The following is a 22,142-nucleotide window of genomic DNA, read 5'->3' as shown; positions in this document are numbered from 1 at the left end:
CTAGTACAGGATGCATAATTCCAGAACAACTACTTTTATTTTTATCACTGCATCTAATGGCTGTTAGTGATCTCTCCCCAGGAAAGTCAGCTCTGGCTACTTGGCAAGTCGGGCTGGGGATGTCCTGCTGATTTCATGGATGGAAGAAGAAAAAATCCCTGAAATCTGCTAACAATTTCTAATCTATTTTCCACCCCACCAGATACAGAGGTTTTAACACCAAGTTCTGAGAACATCTGTGTGCAGTGCCTTCCCGGAATAGGGCAAAGTGTTAAGATTTATGTTTGCTGTGTGCTATTACACTGCAATAAAATCCGTGAAGGGCGGTTTATTTCACTTTGTTTTGCCTTCTGAAGAGCTCCTGCCTTGCTGGTCATCGGCTCTTCTGTTTGGCAGCTCACTACACATCTGTTTGTTAAAAGGGCCTACAAAGAGATTTTCATTTCAAAAGTAATTTCCATGTATTTTGCCTACTTAAAGGCACAACACCAGATCAAAAGGACTGCAGCAGTAATTTTGAACTCCTGATGATGGACAAAGTTCACCATGTTGAAGGCTGAATTACTGAATGCTATGTGCTCTGCATTACCCTCCCACAAAGGCCCTGCTGGTGACAGTAATCCAGAATGAATATATGAATATAGATGATTTCCAGTGCAAACACTGAAAATATGACTGATGTCCAGTGTTGCTGCTTTATTCTTGGCTCTTAGCTGCCTCCGATCCTCACCAGGGTCAGAGTGAAGGCATATCTGCAGCGGCAGCTGGAGGTGCTTGCTACTGACCACACTGAGTTTGCAGGAGAAACCCAGCTGGCAGTAGTGGGTGGTGGTGCCACAGCTTCAGGGAGCGCAAGGCTTCAGCAGCTTCACAGATGTTTGACAGTTGTGGGCATGGCTTTGCCTCTACAGGATGGGACCAGCAGGGCATCTTCTCTCCTATATGGCCTCACAGACTCCTCTGTGGCTTGAAACACCATCACACACCCTCTTCCAGCAGAAAATGATCAGAGGACTGGAGCACTTCTCCTATGAAGAAAGGTTGAGAGAACTGGGCATGATAAACCTAGAGGAAGCCCCAGGGAGATCTGGCTGTGCCCTTCCAGTACTTGAAGGAAGCTTATATTCAGGAGGGAGACCAACTTTACTCAGTGATAGTGATAGGACAAGGGGGAATGACTCTAAATTAAAAGAGGGGAGATTTAGGTTAGATGTTAGGAGGAAATTTTTTACTGAGAGGGCGGTGAGGTGCTGGAACAGGTTGCCCAGAGAAGTTGTGGATGCCCCATCCCTGGATGCAGAACAAAGAAATTCAAGATCTGAAATGAGTTTGGATCCCACAGCCAGTTTTGAAAACTAAGTGTAACTAAATGTGCAAGCCCAGAAAAACTGATCATGGCTCAGAATGAAAGCCAGAAACATTAATACACCTGCAAAGAGAAGCACATGGCGGGAAGGAAGAAGGAAAGGAAAACCTGGCTACACCACATCATTTTCTTGTGGCTCTGGTATCACCAGAGAGGAAGTGAAGTCATTTTTCTCTTCTTGAAGACGCAGACTTTGCCTCTCTTGTTTCCAGCAGGTTTTACCATCAGCTCCTAGTTGCACTGCCCCACTGGCCACTAGATGCAGGGCGATGGGAAAAGCCCGGCACTCAGCTTCCTTAACCCTTTCTGACAGCATCTCCTCAGTGTCGTCTGCCTTCACAGATACCGGCTCCTGGTGGATTACTGCTTTTGGACAAGATTCCTCCTACAACAGAGATATTGGAAGAAGTCTTAGAAAAGGCTGGTTTGCATTGTCAGTGAGGTTATAGAAGATGTTCAAGGCCAGGTTGGATAGGGGCCTAGGCAGCCTGAGCTGGTAGGTGGCAGCCCTGCCCATGGCAGTAGGTTGGGCCTGGGTGGGCTTTAAGATCCCTTCCTACCCAAAACTTTCTGTGATTCTATGATGAAGACAGGACACAGAAAGTCTCACAAGATACCTCAAGTAAGCACAACCGCAGTTGTGTGCAAGAGGCTGTAAGTACGTAAGAGGGCCACCTCCATTAGGAATGTGTACATCACATGTACTGAGTAGAGTGGGGATAGACATGGGCTAGAAGACTTGGAGGGCACCTTGCTGTGGTTAGGGGAAATTGGAAAAAAGTAATTTCTGTAATATGAAAGAAAAAGGCAGGACCTTGAGAAACCACAGATAAGTGAGTGAAAAGACAAAAACAAGGGAAGCAAAATGTGGTGAAGGAGCAGGGCCACAAAGAGAAAAGCTCTGCAAAGTAATTCCTGCAAACTTCGCGTTTTACTGGAAACAACCCTAACACCTCTATACATTCTTACCACTTTTTCATTCTTCTGCCTTCAGAAAGGGGAGGGAAAAAAAGAACCAAATTCCTTTTCATCACTGTTAGAAAAGAGGACACTCACCAGGACAAAATGCACAGCGCAGCCAGTGACTTTGAATCCAGTTGGGAGGGAGTGCTGATGCGCATTTCCAACCTTGACTGGTGGGAAAAGCGATGGGGAAGCATTCAGAATTTTCCCTAGAGATCAGGGTGAGAGGAGAAAAGAAAAATCAATCTGAATGGAATTTCCTTTGAAAATAAAAGTGAGACGTGACCACCACTTCAAAACAGCATTCAGCACCTCAGGAGCTCAAAGAGCAGACAGCAGAGCAGTCAGGACATAGCGGGATATTTCCACGTTTAAAAGCAAAAAGAGGTTCTCCAGCACAGCTCCTGGGAAAACAAGATGGTTACACTACCTGCACAGAAAACAAAACTTCTGCTTGCTCCACAGGCATTTCTTCTTCCCAGCAAGAAAATATACAAACTCCGTGACGTTGCTTTTTGTCCCTCTGTCAGTAATTGTGCCAGCACAGGACACTTCACTGCCAATGCATAGTCAGAGCTGATGGCTGGAATGAATGGAGGAAGCATGTGGCAGCCCCACTGACTTACATTCCAATCCTCAGTGTCATCAAGGCTGAGGGAGATTTAACCAAAGATGAAGAACTGCGACTGTGTAATTCTGGTAAGCCCAAGCATCTCATTTTAATTTCTTTTTTACAGAGTTGTAATTTCTTACCCTTCCATTTCCTGAGAAAAGGACTGGACAATATTCTCATAAATCCTGAAAGACATATCAGTTCAACAGCAAATTCTTCAAGAACTCGGTCAATTGTGCTGTCAAATTCAGAGCGACTCCCATATAACTTGTGATCAATCACCTAAAACATTAAAACACATCAGCAAGCATACCAAAGAAGTAACTTCATGTGAATGAGAGTATTTTCTTGAGCAACAAACAAAAAATAAACATATTCATTCGAGGTCACTCGAAGACTTAATGAGGTATGAACTTGCACATTATTCTGGATACTTGTGATTTATACAAGCATTCCTGGAAACATCCCAATCGCTTGCTAGTTAACACAGGCTGCTTCTCACAGCATGCTGTAATATACATATAAAATCTGTATTAAGAAAAGCCAAGTGAAAAGAGCAACATGGATAAGACAAAATTAAGGAGGACATCTCCAGAATGTCTGGCCAAAGACTGAAGTAAAATCAACATCACCATTAGTCAGTCTGTAGCTGCATACGGAAATGTATTTATCTAGAAGACAACAAGCTGAGCAGAAATTCCATGTAAGAAGAGGAGTGAAGTTTTAATTCTACTCAATCACTTATCTCCGGGTCCCCAAATACGTGTTGATTCCTGACTATACCTGGCTGTTCACAAAGACATTCAAATAAGGTCCTGACAGAGCTGTCATGCTCTTACCTAGGAAAATGTGAATGATTTTTGACACCATGTAGATTTTTTTCTCCTTTGTCTTGCCAGAGTCTTTATACTGCCAGAAAAAAAAAGTAATGTGGATCCAATTCAGCTGCTGAGGAAGTTGTTGAAAACTTTTTAATGGATGGAGAGCCTCTAACAGCATTTAATGCCATCTGTGCATAGCTGTACAAATACGATAACTGCTCCAAATCATCAAACACTAGACAGAAGAATTCCTGGTGGGCTGCATTTGAAATTGCAAGTTGTTCAATGTTTTCAAAAGCTACTTTCTACACTATCACAAAATCATAGAGTCATGAAGGTTGGAAAAGACCTCTGAGATGACCAAGTCCAACCACCAGCCCATCCCCCCCGCGCCCACTGCCCACGTCCCTCAGTGCCACATCCACACGGCTCCTGAACACCTCAGGGACGGTGACTGCACCACCTCCCTGGGCAGCCTGTGCCACTGCAGCACTGCTCGTGCTGAGACAAAATTGTTGCTAACATCCAACCTGAACCTCACCTGGCACAATTTGAGGTCATTACCTCTCAGCCTCTCACTGTCACCTGGGTGAAGAAACTCCACAAAATATGATGACATGATGTTATTGTCTTTCTGTGTCTTTGTTTTATGAAACAAACCAGTGAAAATTTCCACAACACAGTACTACTTTACTGACCAAAAGCAGGAGATTCTTAGATAGTGCCACTGAAACTGACTGTGCGCATGAGGCTTTCTAAGAAAGGATGAGCCAATGAGACAACATGCTTATATTTTTCACAGAGCCTGAAGTCTTGCTGATTCTGTTACAGCTGTAAGCTGCTTGGGCTACAGTTTTAGATCTAAATCATCAAAGCACTTGCAAGAGTAGAATGTAAGCACACTAATTTCTCTGAGATTAAAGCACACCTTCAAGTGCAGGCACATGCTTATTTTAAGTCTCTTCATAACCCGGACTGAAGTACCCATTGAAGAGACAAGAAACATGCTCACAGCCTCCACTGAGGCTGGTGTACGATGTCCACTGTGTAAGGTCGACAGAACCTCCAGCTTTGTCCCTGCTGATGACTTCAATAGATTTGTGCTACACTCGCTTATCTACATAAAAGGTTGAAACTAATGTGAAACACTAATTTTTACCAAGCTTTACATTAAAGGCCTACAGATTCAATAGGTGTGAGGTGGTGGTATAGAGGAAAGGAAATAGGTGCCTTTACCCTGGTGGGAATTCCAGCACGGGCTGCATTTCGTAGTTCTTCCACACCAGACTTGCTGGAGATGACAAGGACAACTTGAGCACAGCTGCCTGGTTCTTTTGCGTAATTGATGAGAGCAGCAAGATTTGTGCCTCAAGTGGAAAGAGAGCAAACATTCATGAAACGGATAAGCATCTGTGTTACTGAGAAGGGACTCTCAGTTTTGTTTATCTAAAAAAAATTCTAGTTGCAACAAATGCACAAATGGAAGAGGACAAAGCAATTTATGCACTAATAAATCTCATTTGTTAAGCAGTACAAAAAAACACATTATTGAATGCCAGTTAAAATATAGCCTGTTTTCAGAAGACTCCATAGACTGCCAAAAAAAGTCAAGGTAGATGCATTTATACCAGGGTTAAATTCACCTCCTTTTGTATGAACATTTCTCTGTGCCATGATAAACAAAATCTCACCTGTTCCAGAGACGAGAACAGCTACTTTAACTTTGTTCTTTCTGGGTTGTTGTTGACTCTCTACAACAGTGTTATTCAGCAGATGCTGGGGGCTGCTCAGCTGTAGAGCTTCAAGAAGATTCTCAACTTTGATGTGAGAACCTCCTCCAAATATGTGCGGAAAACATTAAAAATAAAACATTTTTGATCTTACTTTCCCTTCTAAAATTACTTCACATAGTTCACTAATCATAAATTTCAGTTAATAGAAAACCTATCAGCAATAAATTTATGCTAGCACCAACTGAACTACAAAAATGGATACTAATTAAATAAATCGCACTGTTGTGCGTTCATTCTACCCATTGGGCTGCAAAGGGCTAGATATGGCATAGTACTTTCAAGGATTATCCCCATCTTTTACACTTCTCCTTTTCTCTCATGTTACAAAATGAAACTAACAATGGTGGTGACAGTGCTGACACTTTATTTTGACTGCCAAAACTGCTCCCCACACTGTTCAGAAACCAGAAGAATTCCAGCTCATGTCTTGCTGTACATAATCACTGGATATATACCAGAATGAAGACTTATTATTGTCACCTGTGACTGTATACACATGTGACCTATCCTCTGTCTTTACATGGGATCCATGTGAGTTGGAAAAGGGTTGGAAAGGAAGTATGTTGATTACTGTAATTGTTCTAGAATATAACAGACTAAATAATGTTAAGAGTCCTTACAGACAGTCATCAGGTAAGAAACTGTTCAAGTAATGTCATTCAGCAAGCCTCCTCATGGTATTTAATAATGAAATGTAGATGCGAAAGCATCAAGTAGCCTTAAGCCTAGTGACATAACAAGAGAAAAATGTGAACTACAGACAATTTGCAACAGAACAGTTCCTACAGAACTAAGGACAATGGGTACCTTCCAGGAGATGCTCAGCACTTCACAGAATCACGCTACAGCAACTTATTCTGCATCAAGTTAGAAGTAAATAGTGTGCCCTTAAATGGAAACCCCTCTGAAGAAGGAGAGGTGAATGCAGTCCCACCATACTATTTGATTTTTGTGTCTTTATATCCCATCAGGACATCTGCTTACCTGTGTGACAAGGGGCAACAACTTTTCCAATCAGCCAAGCTTCCTCATGTCTCTGTACATCCCTGAGAACGTGCTGGGCCAACTCCTTCTGCACAACCAAGACTGCACCAATCCCACAATTAAATGTCTGGGCCATCTCCTTCTCAGAGAGGTTTCCTTCCTTATAGAGCCAGCAGAAGATCTCAGGCATCTTCCAGGTAAGGGCATCTGAAGAAAAGATAGGAAAAACATACTTGATCAGCATACGTGCACTACCCACCTGCAATTATATACAGTAATGTATATTACAAGAGCTGATACATGTGAATTCTTGGTATTTTAAGAATATTTCCTGAAGAGGACACTGATCCAACTTCCAGTCAACTTATGGGTGCTGCTTATGTAAGATGTTTCTAGATATAATTTGAGCAAGACAAGGCCTTTCAAGGCTTTCTGAGAACATATAGGAAATGGCAAATTGAAACATGCTCATCCTCAATGAGCCATAAGGATAAAGTTACAGATGACTTACGCCTCTTCTATGAGAGATAAAGGAGCCACATGACAAAACAACTTCTGACTTTTTTGGATTACTTGAGCAGCTTCCTTTCTTGTCTTTGAAAGAAACAATGAGTAGGAATATAAATTTTGTCAAATAGAAAGAGCCATATTTGATATTTACCCAGGACAGCGCTGACATGTTCTGGCAGGATTCGAGAGATGCCTTCCAGCAACCCTTCCTCAGCAATAAAGACAAAAGACTTCACATGCCCTGAGCGAAGAACAGGCACCAAAGATGGACTGTACAGTTTTGCTGGAGTCAGCAATACATCTCCTGCAAACAAAAGTGTCAATTCAGAGAGTTTTTTAAAAAAATGTATTAGGTGTTTTGATGGGAATGATTCTTTGAATGGGTTCTCCTTGATCTTTCTGGCAGACAGATTTGTAAAGTAGCAAACAGTGCTGCTCCACTCCTCCAAAACTAACAAAGCAAGACCTACCTATTCCAAAGACTGACTAACACTAATAAACATGTTTTAATAAACAACCCTTGGCAGCACCTAGTTATGAAAATGTCTATGCACGATCCATTTGGAGGCTTGCTTCAGAGAAGGAAGATATTTTACCTAGAGTCTTGTCACCACAACTGCCAGGCGCTGGAGAGGAGTAGTGCAGGGAGGACATTAAGAGTATCTTCCTTATGATGGAAAAGGCTCGGCCGTGAATCCCAGAAGAGGCCAGTCCAATAAGCACATCCTCCTCATCAGCTCTCTGCAGACCCAAAAGCATCTGTCCTCGCTCCACTGCACCAACCACAAAGCCAGCCAAGTCATACTCTCCAGAAGAATACATGCTAGTCACCTCAGCAATCTCCCTGCCTAAATGGGGGATAAAAAGCAGTCAGCACGAGCAGTCAGCACTATTCACTTTAAATCCATAGCATCTCTTAAAATAGGTAACATATCCAGGACAGCTGTAGAGACATACAGCCTAAACAGCATATTCAGACACTTTTTAAAAGTTCATTGTTTCTTACCTCATAGCTTCAACAAAACAAAGCTTCATTAAGTTAATGAAAGAAGAAAGGTGTTTTTTTGCGTTTTGCACTACTTACCTGACACTTCTCTGCTAGGAGGAACATCAGAGCGGGAATGGAAACATTTGCACCTCAAGAGTGTAAGGCATGGGCAATTTTTTTCTTTGTACAAGAATAGATGAGACCCGGGATCCAAAAAGCAAAAATCATGCTTCCATGCTGACTTGTTTCATATCAAGAAGATTTTGTGCCCCTTCTTGATTTTTTTATCAAGAAGATTTTTTGTGCCCCCCGAAAAAGAAACCAAATGTTCTAATGCTATATAATAGAGCTGCCTATAAACTCTATTCACTAATCATCATTTTAGCATCAGAATCTTCAAATACCAAAGAAGAGGTGTGTTCATACCTAGGAAAGCACATCCTGCATTTCTGCATGCGTCAGCTATTCCTTCTTTGATTGCTTCAGTCACTTTGACATCAAGTTTGCCACAGGAAAAATAGGTAAGAAAGAAGAGGGGCTCTGCCCCTTGAGCCAGGATGTCATTAACACACAAGGCAACCAGGTCCTGTCCTATGGTGTCATGTCTCTTACACGCTTGTGCGATCTGCAAAACATGGTAGGAACCAGCAGTGCTGACGGGAGATACAGAAAACTCAAATGGTAATCAAATAAGCAGAAATCTTCATTTCCTTGATAAACATCACAACAGAAGATACAGGTGGAAGATATCTAGTAGATAATCTAGTTTAAATTAAGAGAAATCAGATAATTTTCTTCAAGAGAAAATAAATATATATTTTAAAAGCATTCTTTCAAATTCTAACTACTGCTAATCATAAATTGTTATTTGGGATTGTTTGTTTGTTTATTTTAAAATACTATGTCAAATAGGGCATAAGAGGTACCTGAAGTCAATTACGAATTCTTGGGACATCCAACCTACAGAACACCTTAGCAATTTCCATAAATAATACTAGGTTGCTTAAACATTACTGTCTGTTCTGCAATGCCCACTGATTTCCCTGGGCTACACAACAAAATGGAAGCAATTTCGTTAAACAGTGTTTCGTTCATCTGCAAGTTGTCAAGGAATGAGATTCTCCACTCCCACCATCCACAAGGAGTCTTTTGGTCCAGCTACCTCATTACATGGAGAACACAGGCCTGGTTTATAACTTCCTTGATAAGCAGCTCTTCTATAGAGTAAAATGTTATCAAACCTCAAGAAGGCTTCTACTGAATTTAAAAAATATATAAATCCTTTTTTCACCCAGTGGCCTGACAGGAGTAATCATGCTACCTCTGCATACAATTTATTAAACCCAGACTGACAGTAATAATTTCAGCACTTTTCTGTACCAGTTTCTCTCTGAACTGATCCTTCTCAAAGCCAATGGATTTCCCAGTAGAAATTCTAATTCTTAGTTCCTCAAGTGCATGACTAAACATTTTATTATCATCACAAAATATCCCAAATCTCCACATTCTCAATGGCACATGTGCACACTTTGCTCAAGTGGTCATCTATAAAGCTCAATTGACTACTGCAGTGAATTTGGGATATATCTGTAATGCTCAGAAGGGTGCAACTGGCTGTGGCACTCAAAACAGTCTTGGGAGATAACATGAGTTTTGCTACAGTCAAGTTGCAGATTACCTGAAGTTTAGGTCCAAGGCCTTTCGTTTGAGATACCAGGATAGGATCATCATAACCAGATGCTTTTAAATCAAAGAAACCAGCAAAGCCTCTTACTTCTGAATGACTGCCTGCCAAATACAAATGTGTAAAGGATTGTTTTTAAGGGAAATAAAAAGACCTAAAGCATGCACCAAGCAAGTACTGCAGATTATGATTTCTTGGACAAGACAAAACAGGCAAATCATAGATAGCTTTATGAAGCTTGGACCCTAAAGTCATATATTTCATGGTGCTGTTTAATTTTAACAGCTCTTTTTCTTTTTTTTTTCCTTCTCTTTTTCTAAGGGCTAAAAAAAAAGAAGAAATTTTCCTCAACAGATCACTACTGAGAGTAAAGAGGCAAACAGCGTTCTGAAGGGCAAACAACAAGTTCAGTAACTGTCTGCCACATCCTAAAAATTGTTTGGGTTTTGTGCTCATACATACAGCTGGTAGGATGACTTCTATCCAAAATCATTCAATGAATCCAGGAGTTATTCTGTTCACTAAGCTACCCTTGAAGAAGTGCAATCATTCTCATGATAAGCCAACTATCTTTTAAGTAAGACATAAGGAGGAATGAGAAAGAAATGAGTTTTCATTTTTCATGGTGACACCAGCCCAATATCTCAAACTCAGTTTCAGTGCCAAGAGACTGTCTACTCAACTCTTGGGGAAAAAAAAGTTCTGGTGTCATTTGCTAGACTGAGGAAATTCAAATATTCTTTTTCCTAATCTTACCTGATCTGGTACGACTTACAATTGATCTTTTCAGCTGGTAAAACAAAACATCACTGGTTACAGCTTCCACACATCTCTCTTTGTATATCAAACCCCTGCAGGGAAGAAAAGGACATGCTAGCAGCAATAGCTACGTTTTCTGCATAGATCATCATCGTTCATCGTACAAAGGGTAACAACAGATATAACTTTGGGCTAGCATCAACTTCTACTAGTGCCTTTGCTTACATACAGAGACTGTTTGAGAAGTCGAATGCCCCGATGGCCAATGTCCCTCCTGTATGTGGCACCCTTGAAACATATGGCTGCTACTCCCCTGTTGGCTTCTCCCAGTGCTGTCATCAGATCCTCCTTAACAGCAGTAACGGAGAGGACTCTGCCACCACTTGTAACCACTCTGCCATCCTTCACTGTTGTGCCAGCGTGGAACACCTGCAGCCCTAACTCTTTGGCTGGAAGCAGCCCTACAAAAGCAAAAGGAACACTGAAAATAATCAGATACTATGTTGGTAAAGCAGCGAAGATTGAAGTCCTTTCTTCAGTCAAGGGAGAAGAACAACAAGGCTTCCCACTTTACCTTTCTTATGAGAAACAGCATCACCAGTGATGGGCATCACTCTCCATTGGCCCAAAGATTCCCTTTTCAGAGAGCTGGTAAGGACACAGATCACACAGGAACAAAAAAAGGGGATCTAGATACCAGTGCAGGACATACAGCTATGCTGTGCCAGGGAAAAGCTGTACTGTAACTGGGAATAATTTCTGCACAGTTTTCCAGATGAAACCATTCCACAATTCATAGCAATTTATTACTTGGACTCCCCCTGATATTAAATTATTAATGTTAATGGCACTGCCCCATCCACACTGTTATGACCACTTTACACAATACCCTGCCACATTTGCAATCCATGCTTTATAAATATCTGCAGGTTTGCATTTTGTTATTTTGTTTCTGTGTATTTTCCTGCTAGAGGATTTTTTGGAAGATAGTATTTTGAGGAGAGAATAAGGGAAGAGGAGGAACTGCTGCCATCACCTGGAGAAAGCAAAGCAAAACATACTTTTCCTTTTGCCTAGAGGGATTTTATAAGTGAGTAAAAGTAACCTTTAAACTTGCTGGAATTCTGTTGCACCACCACAGTGCTGTGGGGCAAGCTGAGCCCAAGCTGGCTTTGCCACAATGGAAACGTAGTGCCCTGTCCTTGTGTCCTAAGGAATAAAGTGTTTGTTAAGCTATTAAAATGCAAGATTCAATGTGAGTTCCAGAGCCTGACTACTGAAAGAAAACTCACCTAGCAGGGGGATTTGTTCAGTTATATGGTTTGCATTTTCACACTTACAGAAATGCAGAGTTTTCCAGAACATTGCTCATAAAACAAAGTTAATGTAATGGCTGAACTGGAATGAGAGGGTGAGCAATGACAGCATGGCAGCAGAAATCTTGAAAAGAGAAAAAACAAGATAACACAACGTCCTGCGTGGCTGATGTAGGATAACAGGAGTTCTGAAAAAGAAATGTCCTTGATACAAGATCAGCTCTCTGTGTTGGCCTGGCAAAGTAGAAGCAAAGGGGGAAGGAAATAGTTCTGCAACAATTCCCTCTGTTTTCTTTTTTTTTTTTTTTTTCATTAAAAAAAAAAATAATCTTAAGGTAACATTGAAACATGATTAAGTTAACAAAGAAAATGTGTATTGATCTAAAAGCCCACATGCCCACCTTTCCAAAAACCCTACAACCTCCATGAAAAAGAGGGGCTTTTATGTGTTACACTGCAATGACCCAGACTGGCTGGCACAAAGCAAGGAAACAAATTAACAGTGGAGGAATGAACCCCTCCTGTTGTAAAGGTCCTCAGATCTCCACACTACCTAACATAATGCGACTCTGGCAAAAGCAAAAGCTAGCACAAAGCAGTCATGACCAGATAATGCTGTGGTCCCCATTTCCAACGCAGTTTGTGGAAATACTCCTTCCAGGAGGTTATAGCCCTCTATCACCTTATCTCAACCAGTTACAGACTTTAAAGAAAGGCACATTGTTAAACATTTAGGCCCTATGCCACTTTGGACAGGCAAGCTTTCCAGATAAACAATCCTACTGATCAGTTATTTCTTCTACACGGACAAGCAGTGACGGATGAAGGTAGATTCTGAAGAGATGAGGAGTGGGATGGAGGAAAGCAGGACAACATTCTGCAAGAAGAGGTAAATGCAAGCCTTCCCAAGTACCGGGCTAGAGAAAATAGTAAATAATCTGCTCAAGTTACCTGTTACTTCCATGCCTTTGTCATAGTCTCCTGGGTATCCCAGACTTGCCATGACCACACACACAGCTGTACTGTTTTCTGACCAGGCTGGCATGAAGCTGCAGAGTTTGCCATCAATTGCTGCTTGAATCACTTCATAAAAATCATTTTTAAGCAGTGGAAGAATTACCTGCATAAAATTTTCGTAGTGATAGAAGTTAATTCTTCTTTTGCTGACTTACTGAAAATGAATGTAGGGAAAATTCAAGTAACTGAGTAAAATCTGTACCTGACAAACTGAAAATACTGTATTTCCCTGTATCTGTAGAATGGAAAGCAGTAATGAACACTAATTTGCAGCACCTTTTTGAAACAGCAGAAATTCGTAACAAGAGATTATGAAGAGCCATGAATTCATGCCCCTCCTAGTATGTTTATATCCAGAAGAATAAAATGGAAGGAGGAGCTCTTTAACTTAAATTCCTTAACTAATAATTCACAGAAGCTTACCAGCTAAAATTTTAAGTTACTTCATGCACTGTCTAAGACAATTCTCATTCAGATCTGGACATCGAGGGGAAGAAAGACAGAAATCCAAATATACTGTGCAAATTTCCCAAGGCGTGTGATGTAACAGTCAGAGTTAAAGAAGGAAGCACATGTAAGTTCTCAGTGTCTGTCACTCACCTGGCACTGGGGGTCACCAAACTGACATTTAAAGTTTAAAATTTTCACACCATCTTTGGTAAGCATTAACCCCATCTGCAGCACACCTGAGAAGAAAGAACACAATCAGGAAAATGAAGTTAGATGTTTATTTTTCAACAACTTTTTAAAATGCAACCTGAAGCTTTGGAATGAGGGAAGCGTTTCTGTGAACTCTAAGAAATTAGAAGCAGGGATTCAGCAAGCAGTTGTACACAAGTTGTAATAGTTCTACAGTAACCACTGAAGTGGCTTGCAGCAACATGACAAATATTGCATCTCATTTTAGACTGAATACAATGGAAAGCAACCTTCTGCTACAGCCCTCTAATTGTAGGTATCCAAAGATCCAATGGAATAGATAGGATGAAAAAGGAAAAAACAACAGAAACTCCATAACGAAACAATTTCCATAAAACACTGTGATGCAGATCTTGCAATTTTCTTGAGTGTAGTACTGTTATCCATAAATATAAATGTTACTCTGCATTTCAGGCAAAATAAACAAACCAAAACTTGTGACCATTACTAATAGACAGAAACAAACGTTTTCTGAAGTTGGTATTCTGTTATTTCTACTGCTACACACATGTGCATACAGCAATCTGGAGTGGGCCTTTCATTGTGTCATGCCCAGAGAGTAACAAGTGTTAAATATTAATCCCCACAAAGCATCAGGTCCCCCAGCATCATCCTGAAAATGCTCAACTCACATTCATTTCTTACCGCAGCACTGTAAAATCTTACTGAGCATGATAAAAAAAAGTTACCAAATAGCTGAGAACACATTGCATCTCTCAAGAGTAGAAAAAAGTTATTTTCTTGTATGTAATCTTGGCTGTTGTTACCTAGAGCAGCTGTTGGCCTACAGTGACAGCAGTGAGCATCCCCTTTCCTTTTCCAAAAGTTCTCAAGACAAAGATCTTAAGAAAACTTAAATTGCTGTACACAGAAGTGAACAGTATGACTGATTATACCTCAATTTACAAAGAATCTGCTTGCAACTGTTATGAAATGTTCTGATTTCATAAAAATAGGGTATGTTCTATAGTCCAACATTATTCAGATTGAGTATTTTCAACCTAGTGAAGTTGAAATGTTACAGTTGTAAAAATCAGATGCAACGGCCCACATAGTTCAGAAGTTTCCCACATTCTGGCTGAAGTTTTTGTTTGTTATAACTAGTAAGAAATGCATCTGTTAGCCTGTACTGCACAAAATAAATCAATAAATAAAAAATAAAAAATGAGGCACAATACATCTCCTGAAATGCCATCTGAAGAGGAAAGTTCTCTCCAAAGGAAGAGCTATAAACCAAATCAGTAAGGCTTAATACTCCACGAAAAGTGAACCTTTTTTACTGTTTTTTTTTTTTTTTTTAATAAAGATCATTTAAAATTCAAAAGCAATCCCAAACAATGAAATTAATCTTGATAGAACTTTACCTTCATTTTCAGTTGAATGCATACTTACCTACATATGCTGCTCCTTCTTGTCTCAGACTGTCAATCACATGTTGAAGGATAGCATCACTGATTTTCTCTAGAACTTCTGGTACCTGATGATCAACATCAAACACTAATGACATTTGCTGAACCGACTCTTGGTCCTGAAAGGACTGGGGTAAGTGAATGCCTCAACTGCCACTCCCACCTAGTAATGCTCCTCACATTACGGTGTTACTGCCCTGAAGGACAGATATACTGATGCTCTATCTCTCACAATTTTTTCTGTCTCCTTCTTTCTTTACAGGGCCAACTTTAAGGAGGTTTGAGACACTGAAAACCTAGGCTATACACAGTAAGATTGTTTCTGTACTTGTAAAAAACACACCAATAACGTACTTGAGCAGCATACACTATTAACAATAAATGCAAGATTATGTTCAAGACAAAGACTTCAGGCACGTGGAAATTTTGCTGGAACATTTCAAATGATGTTAATAGGAGCAAAACAAGACAAAGCTTAGAAGTAATCATAAAATCATAGAATCACAAGGTTGGAAATGACTTATAAGATCATCTAATCCAACCATCTTCTCAATACCATTGCTACCACAAACTAAACCATATCTCGTAGCTCCTCATCCAGGTGCTTCCTGTAAAAGGTAAATACCAAGTTTGGAAAGAAGGAAAAGATAAACTCCAAGTTTATAGAGAAGGAAAACACCGAGTTTAGGAATAATGGGAAAGATAAAAGAGACTATTCTTCAGAGCACAGGCGAAAGAAATCCTACAGATGGACTGATAAAGCCTGAGCCCTGTGTTGCTCTTACGCAAGCACAGTATCAATCAACTCCACAAGAAATTCAGCCTATGTGATAGTAACAAGGTTGAGCCTTAAAGATGCATTAACCAGAGGTGTGATCAGCTTTACTGCAGGCCAAGGAAGACTGTTGTACCTGAGGAACCGGGCAGTAGGCTCCCATTCCTTCAGTATTTGGACCCTGGTCACCATCCAACAACCGCTTGTGGGCCTGGGCTAGGGGCATTGAGGCAACAGTGACACCATCCGTGAAACACAGGCACTGTTAAGAGAGGCACAAGACACAGGAACAGTGACAACATCCTGTGCCATGGGAAGTTAACACTACTGGTCACAGGCTGAAGTTGATTTAGGAATCTGTCAGGAAAAGTCAGGAATCCAAGCTAAAAAGTCATGGGATCCATTCATTGTGCTGCAAGGCTGATGACACTAAGAATTCAATGAACTTTCTTATTTTTAAATGATGAAGATAAATGATGGCCCTCATAAGAATGACTTTCTGATGAACCAGATCTTGAACTATCCATGAATAACTGGATATGTGCTTACTGTAAGGCTTAATGGAATTACTTGTATGTTCGAAGTTTAACATCTTTGCTTGCAAATCCAAGGCCTGAATGAGTGTGAGGTATTCTCAATGCAAAACAAACTTTTCACAAATATTTTTTTTTCAGTTGTCACATAGCAGATAACACACATATTATTAAGTTTTATCTTGCCATTGAATAATAATAACCCCCAGTAGAAGTGCTAAAATGGGCACTAAGTGTTAGCACAAAATTAATGATGTAACAAGAATTACCAAGACAAGGTCTATATAAAAATGTTTTAGGTGACCATAGGGGAAAAAAAAAGATAAATTTCCACATAAAAAGATCACCATAATTGCACCATAATGTAGGAAAAATTCTGCTGACATCATAATTGGCTAGTATGACATCAAATTGCTTAGCTTGCGTATTTATTTATTTGTCAAATAAAACAAACATACAAAACTATTTGAAACAATAAACGAGTGGTTATGCACAAAACACAGCAATAATGCCAAGGAATAAAAGCACATAACTAAGAAATTGATCACATACAGAAAGTTCTTCCCCTTGAAGAAGTTCTTCAATGACAACGATCTCTCCAAACATTCTGTCCTGCACACACAAAAAAGTCATCAGTCAATAAACATAGCATCTAATGACTAAGTCCTCTATTTATTTTCTTTCATCGGAAAAGACAATGGATATGGAAAGCTGCAGCTTGTCTGAATCCTGGGATGCTGGGCAAAACTTCTAGAATCTCATTCAGAGATAAGGAAGAGACACTGTCAGGCACCAGGAGCAAAAGGGAAATGGAAAAGCTGGAGGTTTGGTAACGTGGGACCTAGTGCTGGAATGAGAGTTCAGCCACAAACTCCACAGAGCCCTGCTGAGTGCCCACCATCTGTGAGCCAACCTAAGAGAAATTCCCCAGTACCCACAAGGATGAGGAACAAGGAGAAAGTCCCACAGTGATCAAATACATCAGACATGCAGATTGAAGCACCAAACCTAACGAATACATGCAGCTAGGTAGCAGCAGTGCTAATTTCCAGCCTTAATGTGCAAGCTGATAGATGCAATTTTGGGGTTCCTCTTGTTCTTAGTCAAGGACATGAACTGCATTCCCACTATTTAATTAAGGACTTCACCACCTGCATAATCTCTTGGACAGCTTTGCAGGCTTCCTCTTTGCTGGCTGCAATAGTCACTTCCTTTCTAGCTGCAGGGCCCCTTGCCCGTACCACTCGAGCAGGAAAGTCTGTGCTTTAAAAGGAAAGCAAAAGATTCAGGCATCTCTACTGCATCCCATGAAAGGTACATTTTTAAGCTGAATGCTTCCCATGTTCTTCCCTTTTTATAAATGTTTAAGGAATAACACATCAAAAAAATGCATTCCAGTAGCCAGTCTATCCTATCATGGAGGCGAACAGGCTTTTGCAGTCATTGATAAAGGACTGTGAATTGGAAACCCGTGAATTCTGTTATTGGTTCTATACCACCTCACTGTATACACTTGGACATGTCAATTAATACTGTGTGCAGTGTCTTCCTCTTTTCCCTGATTTGGGTTACTATTTTGTTTGTGTCGCAGGGTTGAAAAGATGAATTCATTGGTGATTTGTAGGCTTATAACACTTGAATATACTACAGAAACCTATTAACCACCATGGAAATTCTGACTAGGGTTGTAAGGTTAAGGTTGACTTATGTCTTACGTATCAAGGCTATGCTAGAACTAGGGTATTAACGCTGTATCCCCAGAATTGTTCTGCTTACTTTTGAACACAAACAAAATCTGGAAAGAGAAAAAAATAATAAAAAATAAACAGAACAAAAAGACAACGCAGCTTATTTTAACTACAGCTTTATCCATTCACTTCTCTCCAGTCTGTGGTCAAACGGAATGGCCCTTTGAAAGAGCTGATTCATCACACTAGTACACTTCCTGAAACACCTCACTCCTCTTTTTCATGTTATAATTTATACTAGGATAAACCACAACTCTAGATTTTTACAAGCAGCCAAAGTAGGCTCACACAGAGCTCCTTTTCTCTGCAGCTTAATAAGCAGAACTGTGATACTGTTTGGCTTTTGAAGCCGTAGGCACAGTTACACACATAGAAGTTGGCTTGTTTCTCTACGTGGCCATGATATATACAATGCTGTCACAGGACAAGCCTGGACAAAGTCCATAAAAATGTAGTTGGTTTGGTTTTTTTTGGAGGGGAAAAAAAAAAAAAAAAGTTAAAAAGTTCTGCCAGAATATACCACATGAACTATGTGACAGCAATGACAAAGAGTCTGTGACACCTGCACAGTCCAATGTAGCTGAATACAGCCACTGCTGCGACCCAGGACCAAAATAGCCACAGCAAAAAGTTATTCTCCCATATGATCCCCCATGACTTCTGAGGTATTACTGATCAAAGCAATTGCAGAGATCTGCAGTCACTTCTCTCTCACATGATACTGTGCAGCTGACAAATGAAGATTCTTTAAATTATCAGTATTTAGCCAGTTCCTCCCAAATCACACTATAGAGATGCTGCTGTTATCTGTCTGCGTAGAAATGATTTTTATCCCTTCTTATCCTTACACAAAAATTTACTGCAGCCTTTTTCTCTGCCACATTTTTTCTTCTAAATGGCTAACTAGCACCATCCTGATGAGGATGATTAAAGGGAAGAGGACCAGAAAACACAAAAATCAACAGAAAAACAGAAAAATCAATCTGTTTAAGTGCCCAGCTCCTTCGCCATCTGTCTCTGGTTATAAAATTGGTTCAACAATATTCAGTAACCACTTAAAAAGATGAACATTTGAAAACAAAACACTAACTCACCAGTTCTAGGTAACTATTATGGGCAAAGGCCAAGTACATAAATAACCCAACAAAGAAGGTGTTTCCTGTATCAAAGCATTTACCTGATAATAAACCTACAGGCTTCCTGGGGATTGGTAAAAGCTTTCCATCTTGCTGTTGGGATCCCATGTCGATCCAGAAAAGCTTTGGCAAAACTGGTGTTGGATGCTAGCTGAGCTGCTTTTGCTGATGGTCCAAAACATCTTACTCCAGCTGCTTGTAAGTCATCAACAATACCTAGTTATCAAAAATAGCAAAGGAATCAAGTCATCTCTCTAGAAACATTCTGACAAAATGAAAGCCACGTAGCCATTCCAGCATTCTGCTAACACTTCTCATTGTTTCAAACAACTAATCCATCCTTAAAACAAGGTTCTGAATATCCAATAATCTTGTTTCCTACTACTCATAAGTGTCACAGTTACCAACTCGTGGCTATATGACTGTTGGATACTTCTGCTCACTGTTTATGACACGGAGATCTTAAATATCACATTACAATAAATGTCAGCAATGGTTTTGGTACTGCTACATAAAGCAGCAATGTTGGGACTATTGCAAGAAAATCTTTATAGCAAAAAACACAGCAGAAGACACAAGAATACCTGTAACCACCACTGACTTGTAGTCCTGCAAGTCCTTGATTTCCCCAGTCAATTTGTAACATACAAAAAGCAGCATACAGCTATTGAGCCAAAAATTTCAGGTGGCTGCAACTCGCATCTACAAGATGCTCCAAATTTTCTTGCACTTTAGTTTAATCCAGTCAGTGTGTGCCTTCAAATCCCAAAGAGATCATTTTAAAGCAAGATTCAAGGTGCTGATTTTTACTGTCAAGATAATTTACTCCAGCCTTACCAGCTGCCAAAAGAGTTTCTTGTCCAACTACTACAAGTCCAATGTTATGATCTTTGCAGAACTGGGTAACAATAGTGTGATTGCTCACTAAAACGGCTGAAAAGGAAAAGGATATATAAGAAAATACTGCTACAAAGCCTAAATAAGAAAGGGAAGATAGGAGATTCAGTGTTCAATCTCCCTTAAAAGTATGATTAAAAAACTGAGTTAGCAGCCCATGAAGGGCAAAATGAAACATAATACAATAATAACAGAGTTATTAAAACACTTCCAGTTTACACTGCTCTCTTTATTATACATTTACTATCTTATTACCTGCCTTCCATTTCATATATATAATCAGTACAAACTTTTTGAAGTTACTAATCATAGCAGACTAAAAACTTTAAAAATGAAACCTTAAGTTCATAAGAAAACTCAGGCTTAAGATCTGAGCTAAGATTTAATCAGTGTTAGTGAATGAGTTAACTACATTTAGCTGAGCAGCCTAGGCAGACACTGAAGTATTTGCCAACAAGAAGATAGTATCTTTGAGTCTTCTCTTCCACTATTAAGCTGGAATGAAATTTGTCAAGCATAGCAAACAATAGGAGGAAAGAGATGAGGTATAGAAATACACAGTCTCATATAATCCTCACTATCTTAAGAAGTTAGGATAAAAATAGATACAATATGATGTTTTATTAGACAGTTCTAATATACAGAAACAAAACATACTGGAAAAAAGGCGTGACTTAAATAACTTGTAGTGCCGCTAACAGAAAAGAACCGTTGTATTCTACTGACTGAATACAAATGTGGTCAGTTCCGTTTCAATTCCCACATCCATACTGTGAACTGCTTGCCACAGTATCTGACTTTTTCCCCTCTTTTTACCTGAATTTGAAATTTTTCCACTGTTGGCTGTCCCTGCGTTTCCAGGAGCAACAAACACTTGTTTTACATGTGGGGACTGGGCCAGCTTCCAGGCCAATGCATGCTCTCTGCCTCCACTGCCGATCACAAGCACTCGATCAGCCATTAGCCTGCGCAAACCCAGAGTCATTATGTTGATTACTATCTCGTTATTCCAGAAACTCAAGTAAAAATAAGCAAAAAAAAATTGTGTTACATCCCTTCAGTAATAGCAATCCAGTTCTTATCAGAAAGATATCTACAAGACATTGCAATTACAGAATCATAGACTCATGGAATCATAGAATCACAGAATGGCTTTGTTTGGAAGGGACCACAGAAATAATCTAGTTCCAAACCTTTGCCATGGGCAGGATTGCCAACCATTAGTTCAGGCACTAGATCAGGCTGTCCAGGGCCCTATCCAACCTGGCCTTGGAACAGAGAGCCCAGGACTACATCAGTAGTGACAGTGGATAGTTGCATCATTTGCACTCTGATTTAAACACGGTGAAATCACAGAGAATTCTTCCACTTGTTTCAGCACTGTCAACATTTCCTCTCTTGAGCAGTCAGGCTGAAATAATCTAACATCTAGGTCTCACCAAATCCTTCACACAACTGAAGAAGACAGGACAGGAAGCTTCGTACAAATGCTCCAGGTAATTTAGCGGGTATCTCAAACTGAACACTGTGGTCAACCTGGGAACTTCCCATGAGTGTAAACACCTTCAATAATAAATAGCAAAGACAGTTTTCAGACAGGTTTAATACTTCGACAACTGCTAGGAGGGTAACTTGAGCAGAACAGCATGCTCAATAAAAGAATAACTGTTAATTTCACTACCAGACTGACATTTACAACAGTTCCTCGATAATATTTCTAGGCAAATTAGTTTTGATCTATTTTAGAAATATTATCATACCAACATCTGCAAATTTAATTTTTCCATATGTGCTGGATGTGGACAAATGTCAGAAAGAAAAATAATCTCAGAGCATGACCTTTAAGGAAGACGCTATTGGCATAAAGCAGTCCTTACCCAGGAAATACATAATAAATTAAAGTGACCATAAAACAACTGCTTTGTAGGCAACGTTGTCAGCCTTTTCAAAAGAAATCATGACTGTTGGTCTGAGTTCATTACGCAGCTTCCAAAGGTTAACAAAAGTTAAATATATGACACTGAGTTATTGTTGTTATATAACAATAATCACGTTCCTAATTCCTGAGACAGCATTAAGATGTCTTCACCTAATATCAACAAACAAAATTTAACTATATATTTTCATAGTT

General features: G+C 39.9%; 1 protein-coding gene across 1 annotated transcript; it reads right to left on the bottom strand.

Moving 5' to 3' along the window:
• Positions 1-1,295: 1,295 nt before the first annotated feature.
• Positions 1,296-20,972, bottom strand: LOC122156360 (trifunctional purine biosynthetic protein adenosine-3-like). The gene is made up of 21 exons (XM_042811051.1): positions 20,828-20,972; positions 19,952-20,047; positions 19,156-19,330; positions 17,382-17,493; positions 16,783-16,842; positions 15,834-15,959; positions 14,906-14,990; positions 13,415-13,500; positions 12,749-12,917; positions 10,711-10,942; positions 10,479-10,573; positions 9,717-9,826; positions 8,465-8,663; positions 7,647-7,898; positions 7,202-7,354; positions 6,541-6,747; positions 5,455-5,598; positions 5,000-5,130; positions 3,083-3,224; positions 2,423-2,538; positions 1,296-1,751 (listed from the first exon to the last, which is right to left on the bottom strand). Exons 1-21 carry the CDS (start codon positions 20,970-20,972, stop codon positions 1,479-1,481), a joined length of 3,108 nt encoding a protein of 1,035 aa, XP_042666985.1. The 3' UTR covers positions 1,296-1,478.
• Positions 20,973-22,142: the final 1,170 nt, after the last annotated feature.

This window comes from Centrocercus urophasianus, unplaced genomic scaffold (genome assembly GCF_019232065.1).
Source record: "Centrocercus urophasianus isolate 14NV4802_14NV808 unplaced genomic scaffold, USGS_Curo_1.0 seq_12, whole genome shotgun sequence".
Classification (NCBI taxonomy): Eukaryota; Metazoa; Chordata; class Aves; order Galliformes; family Phasianidae; genus Centrocercus; species Centrocercus urophasianus.
This window is presented reverse-complemented; position numbering and strand designations above follow the sequence as displayed.

What these genes read in the sequence shown, in the direction of transcription:
- LOC122156360 (XM_042811051.1), bottom strand. Translation starts at nt 20,972, where the DNA reads ATGGCTGATCGAGTGCTTGTGATCGGCAGTGGAGGCAGAGAGCATGCA. An exon ending in ACATGTCAGCGCTGTCCTGG is followed by an intron (nt 6,748 to 7,201) that starts GTAAATATCAAA and finishes TCTTTTCTTCAG; the next exon opens with ATGCCCTTACCTGGAAGATG. An exon ending in GCGCTGTGCATTTTGTCCTG is followed by an intron (nt 1,752 to 2,422) that starts GTGAGTGTCCTC and finishes TCTCTGTTGTAG; the next exon opens with GAGGAATCTTGTCCAAAAGC.